The sequence below is a fragment of the Ictidomys tridecemlineatus genome, chromosome 2, assembly GCF_052094955.1.
Source record: "Ictidomys tridecemlineatus isolate mIctTri1 chromosome 2, mIctTri1.hap1, whole genome shotgun sequence".
NCBI lineage: Eukaryota > Metazoa > Chordata > Mammalia > Rodentia > Sciuridae > Ictidomys > Ictidomys tridecemlineatus.
Window position 1 is genome coordinate 173,956,753 of NC_135478.1, and position 24,160 is coordinate 173,980,912.

The window sequence follows — 24,160 nt, forward strand, 5'->3', positions numbered from 1 at the left end:
GTAAATATTAGTTACAATTATTCAAAAACATAATAAAACAGCACAAAATATGAGTGCAGAAATTTTAAAAATTCATCAGGGAATAGGATTAATATATGCAACACATAAACAAAGCCTTCTTGATATTGTCAGTGCATTTGCATGCATGCAGACACATACTCTGGCATTTTCCAATATGGACTTCTAGACTGACATTTCTGTCCTATTCTTCCCTAGTACTATTTTTGTAACTTGGATCATGCCTGTGTTTCTCATTCCAAGAAGACACTGGGAAGAAGAGTCATCAACAATAAAAAGTAACCACATATGACTTATCTGTTTCCTGGATAACACTGTATTCTCAACAACTATGATTGTGTATCAATAATCAATGGCCATCATTTTCCCTGTTGTCTAAAGTCCAGTCAATAGCTGACTTTTCCACCTTCCTTATTGCTAATGATGGAGGATGGATGATATCCTGTGATTAGATTGACTTGTGAATGGGGGGACTGACCCCATTTTTCAGAGTCTCTGAAACTTACAGAAACTAAGAGGAGTTGACAAGGTGCCAAGGGCACTAATCTATAAGTCAACCAAACATGTCATCAGAGCACCCTCCCCATTCTTAGCTGAACTGTTGTATTCTCACTCTGTATGACAATATCAAGAGAATTTATTCCATCTGAGCTAACAAATCAGATACTCATGCCTTAAGTTTATTTTTAGTTTAATGCAGTGATTCTTAGACTTTAGCCTGCATCAGAATCATCTGGGTGGATTTAACGATCCAAACAAACAGATTGCTGATTTGCTACTCCCAGAATTTCTCTGGGGTGGGGTCTGAGAATTTGCATTTCCAACAAGTTCCTGGATGTTGCTGATGCTGCTGGTCTTAGGACCACACTTTACGAATCATCTCTTTATATTATTTATACGAATAAATCTCTTATTTATGTGACAAATGTTTGGGGATGTTCCTTTTCGCTTTGGAACACTCATAAAAAAGAAAAAATGAATCCAAATGCTCTGAAGGAGAAATAATATGTGCAATCAGGATAATTAAGATCAGGACAAATAATTAAGATCAGGACAAATCCTGCAGCAGCCTGGCAGAAATTAGAAAAAGCCAGCACTTCTGCCCTCATTGGATAAAGATGTAGAGAATATGAGAACGTGGCAGGAAGAACAAAGCCAGAATAGGAGGTTAGGTTTCTTTATGTTTAGTAAATTTCTATTTCCATAATTATATTTTGGCCTTTGTTTTACTTTTGCTTTTATTTGTGTTTAAATGTGTCACAATTATAAAAAAAATAGGCAATGAGAAATGACAAAATGAGGAATTGGCTACTCACAAATTGGATGTTTCAGCTAAATGCTTAAATTTTAGCAAAAAATTATATCAATGTCATACTTTGAATTTAATTATCAGTCAGTTCTGTCCTCTTTGAGTTCAAACCCCTCATCTTGTCAGTTTTACCTACCATTAGCCATGCACATAAGGTCATTCTTTCTTCTTTCTTTTTAGTAGAACTAATCCTTCCAAATTATGAGTGATGAATAGGTCATTACAAACCACACAGTCTAAACTGTCTTCCTCATAGGCAAGGATTCAACATACAGAATATACTCATGAAGGAATCAGGCACATATTAACAATGAAGCCAGGATATAAAATATTCAATAAAACAGGCTTTGCTTCAATACTAATATAATATTCAATTCATATCTACTATTTAAAATACTAATATATCTCTTAAAATAACATTATTTTCTTTTTTATCTCTCCCTCCAAACTTCTGCCCAGACTAAAGAAAAACAAATGCACTTGTTGCTGGTGGCCACAGAGTAAGGAGCAAGGAAGAAGGTGGTCCCTACTAAAGCAGGTCTTATAGCAGTCCATTGGCCCTTAAGAACTAAAATGACCCCATAGTTCAGAGAGTAGCTACTTACAGCATTCCACAATTTAGTTATTTGTATCATCACCATCCAGGAGTGGTTTACTTGACCACATATTATCACATCTCTTAAACCAAGGTACGAGAAAATCTAAGTGCAAAGAAAAGAAATACACAATTTTGAAAAATGTGTAAACTTTGATGCAATTCTTCCCACTTTTTATGTGTGTGCACACATGCATGCAAGGGTGGAGGGAGGGAAAGAGAGATTAAGAGAGACTAAATGGTAATATAATCCATATATTGTATAGCAAAAGTTTAAGCACTAGAATTTTATCTGAAGATAGAAATTTTATCCAAAGTATTAGAACTTATCTGCTGATGCCTTTTGTACAATGTTATCCTTTATTTCAACACTTAATTGTTTAGTACCTAGTTTATAATTTCACACCACATTCATTCCATAGACCATTTCCCAGAAATACTTAAAAGGCAAGTGTTCCACAATTCAATGTAGAATAAACTGTTTCAAAGAATTTAAGCACAATTACCACAAACCTATAGTTTCTCCTAAGGAGTGGAGCCACTAAAAATTTCAGTTAAAATATAACTGAAAGTTTTAAAACATTCATATGTAATTACATTTAGAAATACTAGAAATTAATTCCACATGGAACACTGTTGCCAATATGGCAACCTGGGAAGAACATCAAGGAAGAAGAGTATGATTTCTAATTCAATTCCATAGATAATCACCAGGTACTCTATGCAAGACACATCCTAACCCATAAAATTGACAACACATATCAGAAAACGGGGCATTTTAAGAAAACCATATGCCACTGAAAGTCTATATATGAGCATGAAATCTGAGCATACTCAATAATATGTTTCGGCACCACTATGAGCCAGGGTGCTTTGAATTTCAGGAAAAAGAAGAGCATCTAGTGAAGAAGTATTGGGATGAGAAAGGAGAAAGAAAGCCCACATCATGAGGGAAATGGATGGATGTAACAAGAGAAAAAAACTGAACACTTTAACCCCTGGCAAAGGGAAAGAAAAGGAAAAGGGATTCACCAGTTCAAGGAAGCCAACCATGCCTCAAAGAAATTGAAATGGTGCCTGGTGAGATACGATGATTTCAGTTAAGGTTACAGAGACAGCTGCAAGAAGTCTACCTAGAGCAGAGACCTTTCAAGCCTACAGTCTACTTCCTACTTCTGACTCAATGTGAAAATCAGTGATATTCTTCGAAGAGACTAGAAGTGGTTCTCGGGATGGGGAGATGGAAATTTTACAATACACTGAAGCACTGGAACCCAGTAGCTATTTTCATTTTGATCTTATGTGACAAAACCAGAGCCCCTAGGAGGATATCACAGCAGACAGATTTCAGCTTTACATTAGGAAAAACCTCTAATATCTTCTAGCACAAAAATGGTTTTTAACATTTTTTCTCTTCCATACAAAACAAGCAAGCCCCCCAAAAGGGATATACAGTGTTCTTGGTTAGAATTAACTTTTCTCTAACACCCTGTGGCATTAGATTGGTATTAGAGGTATCAGCACATGTGTCCCATACAAAAGTAGCAACAAGGAGGAAGGAAGAGCTAACATGGCCAACTGACCAGAAAGGGTGCCTATTCACTGAGTATGAGGGAGCACTGGATGTGTTCAGAGGGGATTCTGAGTTTGGGTGGAGGAGCCTGTAAGAAGACATCAATTCTAAGTCCCCTTCATCACAAAGTTTCTGTGATTCTAAAATTCTTAAATTCCCTGGTCTCCAAGATGAGCCAGCTCTCCATGAACTTCCTGAGAACTATATTCTCTAGTAGTACCAGTATTCCCTACTTATTTGTTAAATACCCTGGATAGTAATGCATTTAATGTGGAAATTCTTGCTATAAACACAGTAGAGAACAACAAAATAACTCCAGACCCAATTAGCAAGGAGGGAAAGAGTTACAGTATAAATCTAAATTAAACACAATTTATCCATCACAGAATTATGTGATGGTGGGCATCAATAACCAACCATAGAAATACCTCTTAAGCAACTAGACAGTACTTTGTATGCGAATGTGTAGTGGCCAGGTCATTCTTCAAAAACAACATGGTAAAGTCAAGCTAAAGAAAGGGTTCCCATTATGTCAAGATATCTCTGTATTTCTTGAGCCTTATAATTTAAGAAGAAAGAAGAAATAATAAAAAAAATTCTGTGAAGGGCTAGTTTTCTTTCAGCTAAATCAGGTACTTCCCTCTAGCACCACTATCTACCGATGGAGTAAGTGGTCCTACTACTAACCAGGAGACTACTGAAGAAATGGAAAAGACCCTTTTTCTTGATGGAAAATGAAATGTTAAAAGTTCAATTTTGGCCCATTATGCATTAGGTGCCAAAGCCTATATCACAGTGTTCAAGTAGGCCTGATACTTTGCCAGGAATAAGTGAAGGCAGTGTATCATTGCCCCTTTGTAGAGCCATTAGGTGGAGCTGAACAAAATAAGCACTTGCAAAGGGGCCATGTAGTAGAAACACACTTTGACCATGGGAAATTGTCAAAGCCCAAGCAAAGTGAGAAGAATGTCTCCTCCAGAGGATGCACAGTGCAGATATCTGAGTTTCAGTGGGAGAGGGAAATTTCCAAACTAGATGGGAGGGAGGAGCCTGGCATGGAATATGGGAGCCCAAACTACAAAAGGAAGCTGGTGTGGATCAGGGAATACAACCCAGGAAACATAGAAATGGGCCAAAGAGTGAGAATTCAAGAAAGTTGAAAAAGCAGATAGTCACCCTAGGGGATAACAGTAGAACTTAGGATAGTGAGTAGTGAAGTTACTTGTGGGATGAGGGCCTGACCTGCATGGCCTGTCAGAAAGAAATGGAGGTGAAGGGGCACTTGCATAAGAAATACAGCCAGGCAATGGAATCTTGGTACTTATGGGACAAGGGATAGATTAAAATATAAAAGTATTAGGAAACTGGGAATCAGACATCTTGGTATAGAAAGTATTTACAAGTATGAAAGAGAAGAATACTAGAAATAACTCTGTAGTATTAGACTGGATTGGGTATTAGTGGGAAGTTGTGGTTTTTAATATATACAGTATTGCTTCTGGTTGAGGAATTTACACCACAGCAAAAAGAAATGCCTCCAGAGGCCTATTAATGGATTTCACCAATCTTACCATGTTTTCCACCACCCTGAAGTTACTGGCTTGATAAAGTGGTGAAATGGTCTTGTGATGACTCATTAACTATTATGGGTAGTTGGCAATACATTGTGGAACTGGGGCAATATTCTCCAAAAGCCTCTATGTCCTCTGAATCAGCATCTAATACTGTTTATGATACTTTCTCCCATACTCAGGACTCACAGGTCAGAAATGAGAGTGACATACTCACTATTACCCCTCATGATCCACTAATCCTGTTCCCATAACCTTATTCTCCTGGCTCAATATTCTAATGAACTGAAAGACAGTGGCCTAAAGTCCTAGTTCCAAAAGAAGGAATGTTTCAACCAGGAGATAAAACAATAATTTTATTAAACTGGAAGTTTAAACTACTATTCCATCATTCTTGTCTCCTTGTGTCTTTCTCTGAATCACTATGCAGTTCATGTGCTGGCTGGGGTGATTGATCCTGATGATCAAGGAGGAAGTGGACTCTCACTCCACAATGTAGATAAGGAAGAGTATGTCTGTAATACAGGAGATCCTTGTAGGTATCTTAGTGATGCCCTGTGTTTAGGTAATAACAAGGAAAAAAACAACCCAATCCAAGAAGGTCTTTTAATGGCACAGACCCTTCAAGAATGAAAATTTGTATGGTCATACCAGGTAAGGAACCATGATCACCTGAGGTGCTTGTTTAAGACAAAGGGAATACAGACAGGTCATGGAAGTAGGTAGCTATAAATACCAGGTGTAACCTCATGATAAGCTATTATTCCTCGTTATTTTTAGCTTATTCCTCATTATTTTGTTATAAATATATATCAAATATCTGTATCATCTATGTATATCTCTATTATATTTGTTTTCTTCCTTCTCCTTCTTGATATGATATAACATAAGATGTATTGACTTTATATCATTGTATTTACATACTTTTATAGCATTTCAATTATGGGACATCAAGGAGACAAGTAAACATATTCAAGTATTTTATCTCTTTTTCTAGGAAATAATTAATACCTTTCTGATTATAAACAGGACAGCAGAATTGTGCTATATAGAATTATGAACTTATTATTATCTTTATTGAGAGATCAAGTATGGTTCAAGGAGATGTGTATGAGTACAAGTTGACAAGGGTGGACCTATGATGGTAATTTTATGTGTCAACTTGACAGGATCATGGGGTATCCAGATATTCAATTAAACATTGTTTCTGGGCAAGTCTGTGTGAGTATTTCTGGATAAGGTTAACATTTAAATCAGTAGACCAGGTAAAGCATTTGCCCTCCCTAATGAGAGTAGTTCTCATCAAATCCACTGAAGGACTGAATAGAATGAAAAATAGTAAGAAATAATAAGTCTCTGTCTCATTACCTCTCTGACTGATTGTCTTCAGGCTGGGACATGAGTTTTCTCCTGCTTGAGGACTCAGATTGAGATTGAAACTTACACCCTCCGCTCTCTTGATTCTCAGTCCTTCAGACTTGGATTGTAACTATATCATTGACTCTCTCTGAGGTTTCCAACTATAGATCTTGGACTTCTAAGTCTTCATAATCATATGAACCAATTCCTTACAGTATGTACACACAGACATGCAAGTTTTGCTTCTCTGTAGAACCCAGATTAACACAGGGACATTGTGTAAAGAACAGAGCACCAAGAGTAGAGAATCAGGAAGACCCGGGATGGGTAATATGGCATCTTAAATGCTGGAAGAATAATTTCCAGGAGAAAAAAAAAAGAGGCCCAGAGTAAAGGGTTAAAGCTACTATATTTCTGGGGATAAAAGAAAGTCCTAAAGCAAAACCTCTTAAATATAATTTGTTAAGTTGGATTAGTACGTACTTATTTTAAATTTTCTGTCCTTTTCTGGACGTTTCCTAACCAAGCTTTTACTTTGTTCTAACCAGAATCTCTCAAACTTATTTGGCCATATTACTGCTTTCTTTTTACTACAAAATATTTTGCAATATTTTAAGAAACATTTCTGGAAATATTGGTCAATATGTCCACAGGATTCAATGTTTAGTGGATTATAACCCCCATAGTCATTTTTAGAATATCTACCATTTTGTGCATGAGAAAATAATTGACTTATTGGTATTTCCAATGATGCCATATGGACATGAAAAGCTCACATTAATTACATTTTTAGAATGTCTACCATTTTATGCATCAGAAGTACTGTATTAAAAATAAGAATAACTTCTATAAAACTCCCTAGTTTGGATATACAGAACAAGATAATTGCTAAGAATAGTCCATGTGTTGTATCAATATTTTAAAATTTTAAAGATTAAGCTTAAATAGAATGTACAAGTAAGATATGTAGGTAGATTGGTAAGTGTTATACTCTTGGAAGTTTTCTTTTTAATGAGTATAATTAAATTTCCCTTGAAGTGTGGAAGTGAAAAGGTTGTTATATTTTTTTACATCAGATGCTATGCAAAAAGGAACACTTAGTTAAAACAGCAAACTTTGGACCTCGTACTGGTCAAAGTTCCATTTTAATTTTGGGTTAAAAGAATGACTCAATTAAATGGAAGTTTACTTTTGAACAAATTTTGCTGTCAAGTAATTGGGTGATTATAGAATTTTGACACAAATATCTTTTGTCAGAAAAAAAGTGGATAAAATCATCATTATATGTTGTCAAGCAGGTTATGATGAAAAAGAGCCAATAATTATCTTCATAACCATTCTGAAAACGTTCAGGACAGTTTTTATGGTGAGGATTAAATTACAGGCTAAGAGGTGTGTTATAAGCAACAGATGCATTCTATTCTAGGCAGAATTGCAATCAGGCAAGAACATTCTCTCATTCTAGAATGGAGTACTGTTTCTGTAAGAACTATGTAGGGAAACAATTCCTAAATGTAGAAAACTAGAGTATGAATCCCCATTCTAGGTAACTGTGTGTTATGGATGAATTCCTTCTCAAATCCATATGCTGAAGCCCTAATTTCCAATAGGATGGTAGTGGGAAGTGGAATCTTTGGCAGGTAATTAGGTTTAGATGAGGTCATGAGAGTAAAGTCCATATAATAGGATTAACATTCTTTTAAGAAAAAGAAAAGTCATCAGAGCTTCCTCTGTCACGTGAGCATACAGTGAGAAGGTGGCCATTTGCGAGCCAGTAAGTGGGACTTCACCAAGAAAGGAATTTGCAAGCAATCTGCAGGCATCTGGGTCTTAGATTTCCCAGCCTCCAGAACTCTGTGAAATAAATGTTGGATGTTTAAGCCTCCCAGTTGATGGTGTTTGTTTTAGCAAGCCAAGATTACTAAGACATTATGTAACCTACGACAACATGTAATTTAATCTCTATTTTCTGACTTTTATAACATGGGTAAAGTTGATGGGAGTGATAATTTTTGTGAGCAAGCCTATCAATACAAAACATGGCTAAGCCCATACTGAACTCTACTGGGTAGATATCAATGGTGGAATGGACCTAAGAGGTTTGTTATGACATTTCAAAACACTTATCCAAGCTGCTTAACAGTGACCTAAGCTACTAGCAAAGGTTTAAATGCATTCACATTCTAACAAAAGTTTATTTTTAATCTCTGGAAAATATGAAAACTGGCCCCTTTGAGATTAATGCATTGTTGCCAAAAAAAAAAAAAAAAAAAGATCTTTAGGGAATTTTCTAAGTTTGGTTCAATCTATTTGTTCTGATGACATGGGTCACCCTCTGGGGAAAAATGTCAACAAGGAAGTAAGATTAGGAATTTGGCTCACCTTGAAGGATCTTACAGATGCCATAGATCTAGCATATTATAGTCCAGAAGAGGTGCCAAGCTACATTCATCATGGGATTGCTGGGGATAGAGGTTGTCTACAGCAGGGATTGGCAAACTATAGCCTGTACACCAAATTTGGCCAAACTACTCCAGCTATTTTTGTAAGGACCTCAAACTAAGACCTCAAATTAGCCTTTTGGAGAGAAGAACTTGCTCAAAGAGTTGAAGACATCGCCTCTTGAATCACAAAATTTAAAACATTTACTTCCTAACCATTTTCAGAAAAAGTTTCCTGATAATCTAGAAGTTGGCTAGTAATTTAGCAATATTAAATTAAATAGGTTAATGGGTAAGACTCAGGAAATGACATCTAGAGAAGACAAGATATCAAGCAAGTGTCAATGTGAGCTATGTACTGGGGCTAAGGGCATTTCCTACCTAGTTTGAGGATCTACTGGAATGATGTTGGTTACTTAACAATTAATTTTTCCCAATAGAACCTTGATTTGGTTAGGATTATATTCTCCATAAGCTTTAGTGAAGTTTTTCTCACTCCAAGTCCCACCTATCTATTTAGCTATGTGTATTAAAAACCACGACTTCCCATTGAAATCCCAATTATAATCTAATACCACAGGGTTCATCCTAGTGTTTTCCTCTCCATACTTGTAATTACTTTCTAGAGCAAGAAACCTGGCTCTCAATTTCCTAGTAAATACCAAGCTTCCATTGCTTGGTTACCTTTCCTATTCAAATACCACTTTACCCATCTCTCTTCCTGATATTACATATAGGTCAATCCCTATTCCAGAAGTAAATTCATTATTTTTTTTTATTGGTTGTTCACAACATTACAAAGCTCTTGACATATCATATTTCATACATTAGATTGAAGTGGGTTATGAACTCCCAATTTTACCCCAAATGCAGATTGCAGAATCATGTCGGTTATACATCCACAATTTTACATAATGCCCAATTAGTAATCGTTATATTCTGCTACCTTTCCTATCCCCTACTATCCCCCCCCTCCCCTCCCATCTTCTCTCTCGTAAATTCATTCTTAAATGCACTAAGTTCCACTGTTATTCCCAAGGGTGACTACTAGCCTATCAACATCCTAGAGTCCTCACTCCTTGACTATACAATTTTTGTTTCCTTGGGCTCTAAATCCCATGCCAGACCAGCCTCCTTATGTAGTTTGGGCTCCCACATTCCACACCAGCCTTCTCCCTCCCATCTAGTTTAAGTGTCTTCCTCCTCCCAAGAAAACTCAGTCATTTGCACTACATAAACCTCCTAAGGTAACATTGCTTGGGCTTTGATATGGTCCATTACCCACCCCTTTTTTTCATCTCTACTTAATGGCTCTAGGAAGGGGCAAGGATCCGCCACCTTCATTTGTTCCTGGCAAAGTACCAGGCCTACTTGAAAACTATGATATAGGCTTTGACACCTAATGTATAATGGGCCAGAATTGACTTTTTAATGTTTTATTATATTTTGTTTTCCATCAAGAAAAGGGATCTTTCCAATTTTGCCAACTTTGACTTATGGTAGTCTAGTTACTAGTTGGACCACCTACTCAGTCAGTGGATAGAGATGCCAAAGAGAAGTACTTGATTTAGCTAAAAGAAAATCAGCCTTTTATAGAAATTTTTTAAAATTTCTTCTTTTTCTTATTTTACAATCTTTAAGAGATATAGATATCTTGATCTGATTGGGAACCTTTCTTCCACTTTACTATGTAACTTTAGCATTTAGTCCTTACAGGATGACCTGATCACATGAATACTTCTGCAAACTAAGGGCTAAGCAATCACTAAGGAGGCATTGTTATTATTATTTAATAGTTGTATAATTCTTTGATGCATAAATTGTGTCTAATTTTAAATTTATACTGTGACAAAGTTCTTCAAGGATGCTGGGGCTTCCCTCATAAATGTACTTCTCACAGTCATGGTGAAGGGAGTAGTAGTGTGCCTTCTGGCTACTCCCAGTGGGATGAATAGGTTGAAATGACAAATCCATTCTAACCTTCCAATCTCCCTAAGTCTTTGAATCCTTTCCTTTGACTTATACAGGACAAGTCCTGAAGTTCTAAGATGCTCACTGCCACTTACCTTTTGTTTTGTTGGAGCCAACAAACAAAATTAAACTGTTAGAGTTCTTCCTTACTCTCTGAGCTGCAATATTAAATGCAGAATCTCTGTTTGTTGTGCTCAACCCCTTTTAATTTTATATTTCTTCCATCATTATTATTTCCAAGATTTCTGTCTTTATAAATTAGAAAAATCTTCTTTTGAAATATAGAATACTCTCATGGGTTATACTTTGTCCTCCATCTTTAGGGGCATGCTGAGATTTGAGTATAGTTATAGATTAGCAAAGAGGAGTAATAGAAGTGGGGGAAATAAACATTGCCTTTCATGGTAACTGCCTCAGAGGAGGCCATTACAGTTTCCTCATGAAGTGTAGGGTTAATCACCTCAAACTGAGGTGGAAAGACCTCAGTGCTCCCAGATTAATCAAATCTCACATAATTTCATTCCAACTTTCGGGTTCCCATTCTTTCCCTATCAATGCCTTCACTTAGAGAACCTGTGAAGCTAAGAGTTTAATTTGCATGGTCAGCTGTACGATATGATTTTGCATTTGATTTTCACCAATCTCATCCCTGAGTCTGCAGGAGATGAATCTCTGAGGACACATAGAGAAGCTTTCAGGTTATTTAACAGTGCTTGACCTGAGAATTTGAATATTCTAATACTTATATTTTAATACTTTTTTTAGTAACATTAGAAGCAACAGTCAACCTTAAATGCATTAGTTAGATTTCTAAAACTGCTCAAAAGTATCATGTATAATACAGCTCCTTTCTTCTGAAATAAGGAGGTGATTAGGAGTATCTACTGGAGATATTTTGAATATCTCTGTTGCCAAATCATACCATGGACTACCAATGCTCTCTCTAGTAATAGAAATAAAGTCATTAGAATTTTTGCTCAAATAAATTTTTAGTATAAGTAGATGCCACATATTGCACAGTACTTATTTATACTTAACAACAGATTTGTTTATCTAAAATTTGTTTATCTAAATCTAATCACATAAAAAAAGCTAATTTCAGAAATTCCAGAACCAATTCAGAAAACTCATCCTTAAAATCCTGTTCCTCTAGAACCACTCTGAGTATCAAAATCTGTACTAGTCTGGGTTCTCCAAAGAAACAGAACCAACAATATCTATATTTCTCTATATCATCTATGAGATGAGAGAGAGAGAAGGAGATTTGTTTACTTTAAGGAACTGGCTCATGAAATTATGGAAGCTAAGAAGTCCAAGACCTTCAGTTAGCAAGGTGGAAATGCACATGAATTAATGGCATAATTGCCTTTCAAATCTGAATAGAAAGGTAGGAGAAGACTGATGTCCCAGCTCAAAAACAGCTCACTTATTCTTAGGGCTTATATGATGCTTTATTTATTAAAACTACCTAATCCATTTTTTAAGTGCTGTACTTTCAAAATGAAGGGTAAAATGATACGTGGAGGTAGAAAGAAGTTTTATCTTTATTGTATACTTCTCGTGTACTAGGCATTTGATCCTTCAAAGAACTTTCAATGTTTTAATTATTATCTTAGTTTAAAGAAGGCAAATATAACTCTATACCATTGTCCAGTTCTACCTAGATTAGGGCTGTTAAATATAGTATAAGGTGCCCAAATAAATTTTTAGTATAAGTAGATGCCACATATTGCACAGTACTCATTTATACTTAACAACAAATTTGTTTATCTAAAATTCAAATTTAACTGGAAATTCTGTATTTTTATTGCTATTTCTGGAAACCCTCATCTGGATTGGGTTTCTGCCTTGCTTGTGCTGGTTCTCTTTCTTCCTTAGTTCTACAGACAGACACCTTCACTGATTGAGACCTGATCACCCAATCCTTGATCACCTATCACCAAGATCACCACATGTTGATAGTACCTATATCTACATCACTGTGCACTATCCACCTATAGGAACCCTTGGGATTCTCGCATGCTCACCACCAGGCCAGGATGTAGGTTGAACCTTTGAGTTATTGTCAAATCCTCTGGATACCATGCCCTACCACATTCAGCAATGGGGAGAATCTGTTCCTCACTTCACTGGGAAACTGAACCACCCTGGTGGATGTATTTCTGACTGGGCATCCCACCAGCATACAAACCACTTCATATTCCATACAATACAAGATTCTGTGGGAAGGTACAAAATGTGAATATATTACTAACAACAACAACAAAACAAAACAAAACAAAACCCAGAGAGGCATGTCACAGAGGCAGCAGAAAACGTTCCACAAAGAGGGAATTGATAGAATTTGTGTTCAACATTTTTCAATATGGATAAGAATGTAAGTATCATGTTTATCAAATCAGTGAATTCCTCAAGGTTGGAAAACATAACTAACTCACTGAATTCCTGAATAAGAACCAAAATCAACAACATGAAATTGAACAGGAATAACAAACTATTGTGTTTAGGTTGAGAATACCAGTGACATAAGGTAGACTCGCTAGCCAGCAGTTCAGATAAAAACCTCAGCATTTTAGTTCAACGCAAGGTCAAGGACAGTCATTACCACATGCCAGGGGAGAAATAACAATACTTACATTCAAACAAACCCTTTCTCAAATAGTGATTTCACCACTAAATTACCATGAGCCAAGTAACTATCTCTTCAAGATAAAATGAGAACAATACTAAATTCACTAAATTGTGAGGATTAACAAGATAACACATGTTGAGATGAACAATGCCTACAATATGGGGGACTTTTAACAAATATAGTTCCATACCCCACATCCCTAGCACCAGCACAATACCCAGCTGTTGATATGTTTTTTTAGTAGGAAATGTCATATCATTTGACAATGATGTACAATATATTGAAACATTAATTTTGTTTGGTTATATTTATTGAAAGAGACCAGAAGAATGGGAAGATTTATGTGGCAATACTTGAGTTCTTTAATGGCATTAACATGGCAAGGCCAAAAGCAGAAGCTGTCATTCACCCTAAAAGCCAAACTAGCTCCACAAAAATCCCTTGCCTTAGAGAAAGAAATTGGATCACAGGGATTGTGACTAAGTGTGGAGGCAGATTTAAAGCAATTCCTGAGACATAGAGAAGGAATGGAAGCTTATGGCAAATAGCTGTCTTTCATTCCCACGCAGACCCTCCTAAGAAGAGACAAGCCTTCTAATGAGTGCTATCAGAAAGCCATAGCAACTGAACTCCAAGAGGCCTGCTGGACTCAGAGAACTGTGGGCTTTCCTGTATTTAAGACACTGTGCTGATTTAGGCAGGGAGCTCAGCCACATTATCCAGATAAGATTCTTACACAACCAAGGAGCAGGGACCAGCAGGTTATTTGATGATAGACAATGAACTTACTGGCTGTCAAATGAGTGAGAACATGCAAACCTGATGTAAAGAAATAAACATGAAACTATTTCCATCAAATATTAGGGAGTATAACTCACACTTCTATGAAGTAAAAAGGGCTTCCCCAAGCATCCTTTCTTTCATTTGCTAAACAGAAGTAATACCTAGTTCAAAAATATTTTGGGAGGGGGCTGGGGATGTGGCTCAAGCGGTAGCGCGCTCGCCTAGCATGCGTGCGGCCGGGGTTCGATCCTCAGCACCACATACCAACAAAGATGTTGTGTCCGCCAAGAACTAAAAAAAATAAATATTAAAAATTCTCTCTCTCTCTCTCTCTCTCTCTCTCTCTCTCTCTCTTAAAAAAAATATTTTGGGAGGATTAACCTGAAATAACTTATATAAAAATCCTATCATGTCCTTAGGGTAGTATGGATGCATTTTATACACATTTGAAATCTGTGGACTTAAAAACAGGGAATATGGAATGGTGAGTAGTATAGTACTCTCAGAGGGGTGGTAAGCATGTCTTCAAGCTGAACACACTGGGTGGTAGATGCTGTGGAATCTGCAAGTGGAGTTATCCAGCAGGCACTGATTACAATGGCCTGGGTCTCAAAAGAGAAAGGTGACTGAAAAAAAATAGATTTGAGAGTCTCAAGTAAATAGGATACAACCTAAAGCATGTATTTAAATCACCAGCAATTGAGGATGGAGCAAGAAGAATGGAGGAACACTGATGGGGCCTTTACAAACCAATGAGGACATATTATCCCTAAAGGAACCTTAAGAGAAACCTGAGAGATGGACAGAAAATTAAGAGGGAGTATTGCCACTGAGGCTGAGTTTCAAGAAAGACTTAAATGCTGAAGAAGGTGTCATTCATGTCAGAAAGAATAACAGAGCTACAAAATTTTCACTATGTCAATAGTGAGTCTAACTAGCACAGATTCAGGGCTGGTAAAGACAGGCTACGTAAATATCTGATTTAAGAGAGATGAGATTTACACTGGATGTTGCAATAATCAGCTCAAACTTTGAATATTTTTCTAGCTCTGAGAGCTATTAAATGTGAAGGAGATTGAAGGAGAAAGCCTTTGGCTAGGAGAAGCAGAGACATTGTGATTAATAATGGAAATAGAAGATAAATTAGAACATTCTGGAAAAACCAAATAGATCAGTCATATTATAGGGAATGGAGAACAACAATACACTGGGGGAGTGTGTAGAAACATAGAAGGGTGAATATTCTTTTAACCACAAGAGTGATAATAGCAAGAACACAGTGGGAACACAATGGGAATCAATCCTTGTGGGCTAATAAGTTTCAACGAAGTATATTTTGCTCCAGGTTGCTCTGGCAAAGGACTTCTTTATCATGCAAAAAGCATTAAGAGGAAATCATCAAGCTATGAAATAAACCATAACTGGTACAGAGACTTAAATGGTCTACGTATCTCCAATGGGAAAGAATGGTTTCTTTGCAAAAGGGATTAAGTTGAAACAGACATCCTAGCCTAGAGTGCTGCTCCTCCCACGGATTCTGATCCCACTAATTCTGAATCAGTGTTGAGTAATAAATCACGTGGTTATATACTCACATTGTTTTGTATAGTTTCCTTTCACATTGCTAACCTTAGGGCCAGGATAAAGAGGGAATGCAGGTAGGGGTATGAAGCAATCCAGACAACCTATTACCTGGAGATCTCCCCTGCCCTTCAGAAGAAATGGGCCTTCTCAGAGTGGAGGGTAAAACATAGTTGGACCCACTTTATGAGAAACTTACAGACAGAATTCTTATAAGATGGCAGCTAATAGAGTGGCAATGGTGGGGTCAGGGAAGGTTCAAAATAGAAACTATCATAGAAAAACAAGCAATTGAGTGAACTGGGAATGGGCAATAAAAAGAACTGGAAAATAAAATTATAGCCTATGCTTAAATAATTAACAAATTTGATCATATGCCTTGTGAATGCAGATCCAACTCATAGAAGGAAACAGGGACAAAATATACAAAATGTTGGAGGCACTTTATCTGCTTCAATATAAAGAAAAACTTTCTAATTATCTAATCCTTTCCAAAATGAAAGAGACTGCATCCCAAATGGGGTTTGGAAGAAAAATCTAGGTCTGCAACTCAACTCCTGCTCCAACATCCCTACTCTGAAAGCAAGATGCACACATCCTGGTCTTCTCTCTGCAGCATGGAGGAAATTTTCAGTTGTCCAGCTATGCAGTGACTAAGGGGTGAGTATATATGATTCAGTATCAAGAGAATGAAGCCATAATCTCCTGTCAGGTATACCATATAATATTTCAATTTACAACTGTCTACTTATCAGTTGATCCCAAACTCAGATGAGAAAGAGGATATCATCATACCGTTCTCTAAAACTTCAATATTCTGTGAGGAATATTGTCCTGGGAAAGAAATTGGACAAAATCCTCTGTATGGAGGATTTTGTGACTTTATGACTTTTTAGATTCTTCCAGGACTAACTTAATGCCTCATTGACATTTCAAAATTAATGATTCCAAAATTAAATTTCTTTGTCCCCCCCCCAAATCACCTCACTCTCCCAACACTGCACATTGAAAGTATCATGGGCCTTACATTCATTATGATTTAGAAGTTGAAGTTGCTGAGTGGTTAGGAAAGTTAGAAAGGTATCTATCATTATTCCAAATCAACACCAACAACATACAGTGGTGTTCGAAAGCCTGGCTATGACTTCCCTGAGATAAAGAAAGTACAGAAAAGAGAGAGGGCCAAAGTCAACATTTGGAGGTTCAGTCAGAGAACTCCGGTTGGTGGGGATCAGGAAACGTTTCATGAGCATAGAAATAAAACCAAAAAACAGGAAATGTTATGTCATAAAGGCTAAAAAAAGCATTTCAAGAAAGAAGCAGAGGGGCTGGAGCTGTAGCTCAGTGGTAAAGAGCTTGCCTAGCACATGTGAGGCACTGTGTTCGACCCTCAGCACCACATTAAAATAAAGAAATAAATATATTTTTAAAAAGAGAGAAGCGGAATCAAAGAAGATGAAAAGTGAGTGCAGTCAACAAGTATCTAAGGGTTGAAAAATTCAAAGCAGATAATGCTCAGATCCTATCCTCAAGGCACGTACAATACAAAACAACAGAAAAAAATAAGAGACACTAAGTGCCTTGGGGCCTCTGGGAACATACAGGAAGGATGAATAACCAAGACTGAATGAGAGAACAGAAAATCAAAGGTAGCCCTTCTGGGTTGGGGTTGTGGCTCAGGGATAGAGCGCTTGCTTAGCATATGTGAGGCCCTGATTTAATTTTCAGCACTGCATATAAATAAATAAAAGAAAGGTCCATTGACAAACCAAAAAAATATATATTTAAAAGAAAGAATATTTTAGAGAAAAAAAAGGTAGCCCTTCTAGAAGAGATGATACCCAATCTGTCTAAGCAAGAGGGAGCCATGCAAGAAAGAACAGAGGACCCTACACAGAGAGGGCCTGAGGGACAAAGTCCTATGGCCAGAGTGTGTGTCTTGCACCTAGGTAATAGGGAGTAACTCAGTATGACCACAGACAAGGGCTCCATGGGGAAATGAGAACAAAACTGAGAGGTAGCAAGGACCTAAAACATGAAAGGCCTTATGCCGCTGTTAAAGTCAATTGAGAGTTCAGGAAAGATTTTAACCAGGAAAGAACCATGAACAAATGTGATATTAGAAGGACACCTCTGGTGAACAAAGGAAAAATGGGCTGAGATATCAAAGTCAAGAGTAGATGCTGAAAGACCAACTAAGTAGCTTTGATTAGAGTATCACTGATAGATGGTACCAGAGAGAATGGAGAGAAAAAAGAAAGAACATTACCAACTAAAAATGGAAAAGAAAGTGAAGTGGGCAAATCAAAGATAATTTCCAAATTCTGACTGAGTCTGCTAAGGAGATGATGGTGCTATTCATTCAGAAATAGGATATAAGAGAAAGTGAAGGTTGGCAGGATATGGTTGAAGGAAGGAAATGATGAGTTCTATTTGGAAATGAATTGGCTTGTGACTTTGGAACACCCAGGTAGAGACTGCTCAAAGCAGTTTCTGAGTGATTCATTGAGCAGGTAGGAGGTAGTGTCAAGAAGTCTGACAACACATATAAGGAAAAAATAGAATACTAACTCAAGAGAAGCAGGACTGAGAAATGTTTTTTTTAAAAAAAGGGAAGGAGTGAGTTGAACACATTTATAAATATGAAGGAACAAATTAATAGAAACTTTAGAGCAAAATTTTTAAAATTATTTTCAAAAATGTAATTTAAAAAAGGATTATCTTATGAGTATAAAACATAAACTCTTGAGATATATTATTTCACAAGCCACCTCAAACAAATGGTAAGCTGCTAAAATTAATTAGGCTCCACCAACCATTTAAATAGAACATTGTATGGTACAGAAAGAAAGTCACTTGGCAAAACAGGAAGTATGAGTCAGGAATCGGGGCAGGGGGTGAGTCATGCATTTAAGATCAATAAAGAAGCTGGCTCTGCTCCCTCCTGGCTTCATTCTTACTAAGTCTCCCAACCCTCTAGTTGCCACTCTCAATGCTGCCCTCTCAAGGCACTGCCTCACTCACCCTTTCACTCCACATACCACAGGTCCTGGGACTCTGTTCATGCTTTGGTTCTCACACAAGTCCTTTCCTTTTCATTCCCACTGATGCTATCCAAGGGCTCCTTCTTAGAGAAATTTCCTTCACTCAGCCCTCTCAACCTACCCATGGTAGGGATAAGGAAAGGGGTAAAAGAGAAAGAGAACAGCTTTCTTATTCCATCATGGTTTTACTGACTTAGGATGGTTCTCCAATGCCCATAGATTGAAGCCTATCTCTCATCTCTTATTCAAGGCCCCAATAACACATCTTTCCAAATTTATATCTTGTCACTCCCAATATAAATTCTCCCAGCCAAACTCACCTACTCAACCATCCCTAAAATATTTATCTCATTTTCCTAGTTATTAAAAAAATTTCTTCCAGCAAACACCTCCCAGAGAGAAGCCTTCCCTGAAAGTACTGTCTATAGCAGTATACCCCAGTTGCGTTTCATCCTAGCCTGATTTCTTTTCTTCACAGCATGTAATTATATGAGGCATGATTTTGTGTTTGTTGACTTTTTTACTATCTGATTCTTCACAGCAAAACATAAATCCCTTAAGAGCAAGTCTGCTATTATCTAATCTACCTTGCCCCAGCCTCAAAGACAGAGCCTTATGTACTATAGACATTAAATGGACAATAATAAATTAAATGAATAAAATCTTGATATTCTACTTATGAGTCTCCTATGTATAAAAAAAAGTGTAACCCGAAAACCTAGAGAGCATAAATTTAGTGTAAGATACACACAGAATTAATAACTATTTACAATAGTAATAGGTACTAGGAAGGAAAAGAATAAGATTCTACACAGGACTTGATTTTGGAGCTGGTGGTCAAAAGAATCCTCTCTGATGGATGATATATAAATCACTACACTCAGAAAGAGCTCCAGTCAATCCAGTCAGTCTACTGGGATGAAGAAGCATTGCAGGCAGGGATGAGAACATATATAAAATGCTCTCTAGGTTCTTCAGAATTTATTCCTGACATTGAACTCATTTCCATCCAAGATTTATAGACAGGTAGAGATGGAAGTCACCCTAACCTGTCCTCATTTCAAAGAGAAAATACGAGTAAATATTTTTGCTAGGGATTTTCAAAGTCTTTACAATGACACTGAGAGAATTTGGATACCTAGAAAAATCTGGCTATCAGAGGCAGCAAAGCTGAGTTTAGAATCTATTCTTTCTAACTTCCCATCTGGTGTTTTCTCCACAATCCAATATTCTAAACTCAATGATTAATAACAGTAATCTCTATTGAGAAATTACTATACACCAGGCATCATCCAAAGAACTTCATAAATACTAACTCATTTAATCCTCACAAGAGCAAATGCAGAAGATATCATTATCATCATCATCATCATCATCATCATCACCACCACCACCACCATCACCATTTTCACCATCTTTACCCTCACCCTCCTTTTACAAATGAGACTACCTAGATACAAGAAGATTAAGCAGCATGCTCAGGATACTCCAGAGCGTATCCTTTCATTTTCCTTCTGGCTGCCTCTATGTTATAGTTTTTCATCTTCCATATGCTCTATCATTTTTGTAAGGATGGTTCTTGATAAAATTAATCAATTTAAAAATCATGAAAACTTTAGGTTAAAATCATTCAAACTCTTCAACTTAGAATTATTGATTAAGTGGACATAACTTTCCTATTCTTGTACATGAATACATGACCAGGGTAACTCCACATCATTCATGTACAACAAGAATGAGATCCTAATTAGAATAAGTTATACTCCATGTATGTACAATATGTCAGAAAACACTCTACTGTCATGTGTATCCAAAAAGAACAAATAAAATAAAAATACAATATAAAACTTGAACTTTATGAAAATAAACATAAAAAGCAAAGCAACATATTGTTAATAACATATAATTTGCTTGTATATTTTAAATTTAATTAAAACTGAATTTATCATCCTGCCTCTCCAAAAAATCGGGGAGGGGGTTAAGAAAAACACTTCTCCCTCCCTCAGTCGTGTTTTCTTATCATGATGACCTTTATTATTTCCAATACACTGAGAGTTAGGTTGAATGACTTGTTCAAATTTCAATAGATACTATTGAAAAATATGACCTAAAACTCATAACTTCCAGCTTCAAATTTAGGTCACTCTCCTATTACAGGAATTAAAAATGACCATGTGCACACACAGGCACGAACACACAAATGCTAACATAGGATTTAATTTATAAGTTAATTTATTGTATCTCCTAGGAAACTTATGTCTACAATACATTTTAATACCACTAGATGACAGTAACATTTCAGAATGAAATATTGATCTAAGAAAATATTTGAAGGAATTACAGAAACAATTTCAAGGAATGTTTCCTTTCTAGAAAAATGTAACATAGCAATATAGGATTGCAGCCTATTCTTGGTAATGAAATTAAAATAAGGGGTCGTCATGATGAACTTGATCCTAATCTGCAAGGAATCACAGTGTGCCTGCTTCATGATGGGCTCTTCCCTAAACAATAACCAGAAAAAAAAAAGTTTTAAAATAATTTTGGTAATCAAAGAGATATTTATCAGTTTCTCCTGTCAACAAATGTTTTCTCATGGGATCACTAGCACCCATTTAATGTTTAATTTTATATATCGCTGTATATTCCATATTCTCCGATGTGTGGCAAATTGAAGAGCAGCCCTCAGTGCCCTGAAGAGAGCGCAGTGTCCCAGGTACTAAAACACAGTATCATTGAAGAATAGTCCTAATCTTCTCTTGACTAAATAAAACCAAAGTTGCTCTAATCATTTCCTGGAACTAACAAACAATGGGAAGGGGGAAGACTTTAATTCAAGATATGCTTAGTCTACAAAAATAGTGAATAAATAACATTTTTTTCTTTTGTTCTATTTTGATATTTTGTTGTTGTTGACATTAGTTCTTTTTAGTTATACATGACAGTAGAATCCATTTTGACATAATTATACAAGCATGGAATATATCTTGTTCTAATTCAGACCCCAGCACTTCTCCTTTCCCTTCTCTCCATTGATCTTTCTGCCATTTACCCATAGTTTTTTTTTTTAATTAATTTTTTTGTAGATGGGTGGGAGAAAGAATAGAGAACATTTTCAAGGTGTACTCCTGGGAAATAAATCTCTGTCAAAAAAGTACATGTTTCCACCTATCAGAACATTCAGCCTTTGGTATAATATGTCCACTGTCATGTATACCTAAAAAGAATGACAACAACAACAAAAAAGAATTATTAAGGTTGGAGTGATGAAAGCTAGGAGGTTAGGTGTAGAATAACTTCTACCAAAAATAAACCATTTCTAAAGCAATTCTATGTGTTTTGCTTCGTCTACTTTTCACCCACATAACAAATCAAGCCAACACACACAGTTCCTTGATAGAGCATGATGGTTTTAGAAATTTCCCTTATCTGATGTTCATGCAGTACATAGTTATGAAACCTGGAACCACTCTGCTTCAGTAAAATAAGGTCAGACTGACCCCTGAGGTTATCAAAACATGGATTTAAGAAGTCACTGAGAAAACTCTTTGTTTTACAATTCCAAGTAATTTAATCCAACAAGCCTGAACCATCTGGTTCTTCTACAGCATGGTAATAGTTTTAATAGCTATCCAGGTTTTATACCTCAAGTGAGAAAATGAGACAACAGCACTGTAAAATCTGAAGGTGATTTTATAACCGTTTGCAAGTCCACATGCTTTACATCTTTTACAAACTAATAAAAAGTCAGTAGTTTGAAATGAAAGACGACCATAAGGCAGCATTTACATTATGAAACTAATCAAAAAATTTTACACTTCAAGACAACTGCATTACTTAACTACATCATTTAGACTTTCCAAATTCATTAACATAAGGCTTTCCTCTGTATTGTGTGCCAAACTACACAGAAGGACTAAAAAAAACAACTTGTATTTTCATAAAAAATGGTCTTTGGCAACCCTCTCACTAGCTCTGAGTTTGGCCGGAAGTTTGAAGATAGTACATGAGTCCCACCATCTGCTAATGAAGCCGGATTCCCTAATGGGTAAATGATGCTAAAGAAAATGGTTGCAAAACAGAACTGGACTTGTTTTCATGAGTTGATGTAACTGGACCTAAGAAGCAAGCCTACAGTTCACATGTGTTTTCCAAGTAAGTTCAAATTGTATTTTCAAATTGCTATTTTCAATTATTCCTTCAAAACATTAGGTGGTTCATAGGTATAAATCTAAATTTATTTTAAAAACTTTCACTTAAGTTGTAAAGTTATGACCTGATTCATATAATATTTTTATGTTTTTTTTCCACTCAAGTCCCTGAGGATTAGTTAGCCAGAGAAGTTACCAAATTAAATGCTGGTTGGTTGGTTGGTAGGTTGATTTTTGGCACTGGAGATTGAGCCCATTGAGTTATATTCCCAGTTCTTTATTTTATTTTATATTTTGTATTGGGAATTGAATTCAGGGGTACTTGATCAGTGAGCCACATCCCTAGCCCTATTTCATATTATATTTAGTGATAGGGTCTCACTGGTTTGCTTAGTGCCTCACCATTGCTGAGTCTGGCTTTGAACTCACGGTCCTCCTGTATCAGACTCTTGAGCTGCTGAAATTACAGGCTTGCGCAACCGCACTGGAAACCTTCAGGGACACTATAGGTATACAGGACGGAATTTATCCTGCCTTAGATACATACTTTTAGATGGGAAAAAAACACTAACAACATGAAAAAAATAAGGGAAAAAGCATCCCAAACAAACCAAGATGCTTCAACAACAGAAGCCACTGATAACACAGTAGAAGAAATGTCCAAGAAGGAGTTCAGATTGTATATAGTTAAATTGATATGTGAAGTAAAGGATAGTATAGGAGTGAAATCAAAGAAAAAATACAGGAATGAAAGACCACTTCAATAAAGAGTTAGAGATTATGAAAGAAAAAAAAACAAGCAAAAATCCTCAAAATGAAAGAATCAGTAAACCAAATTATAAATTCAATAGAAAGTATCACCAACAGATAAACCACTTGGAAGACAGAACCTCAGACAATGAAGACAAAATATATAACCTTGAAAGTAGAACACGTGGAGAAGATGGTAAAAAACCATAAAGAGAACATCCAAGAATTATGGGATAACATGAAAAGACCAAATTAAATTTCAGAGTTATTGGAATAGAAATGCACAAACTTTTCAATGATAATAGCAGAAAATTTCCCAAACCTAAAGAACGGAATGGAAAAAAATCAAATAAAAGAGACTTATAGGACTCCAAATGTACAA

General features: G+C 36.3%; 1 protein-coding gene across 1 annotated transcript in view; it reads right to left on the reverse strand.

The window, feature by feature from the left end:
• The window catches only part of Fbxl13 (F-box and leucine rich repeat protein 13), a 208,680-nt gene that overhangs the window by 143,463 nt on the left and 41,057 nt on the right, over positions 1 to 24,160 (reverse strand). Inside the window, exon 8 of the mRNA XM_005319523.4 lies at positions 1,933 to 2,028. Within this exon, the coding sequence (XP_005319580.1) occupies positions 1,933 to 2,028 (96 nt within the window). The remainder of the gene's footprint in view (positions 1 to 1,932; positions 2,029 to 24,160) is intronic.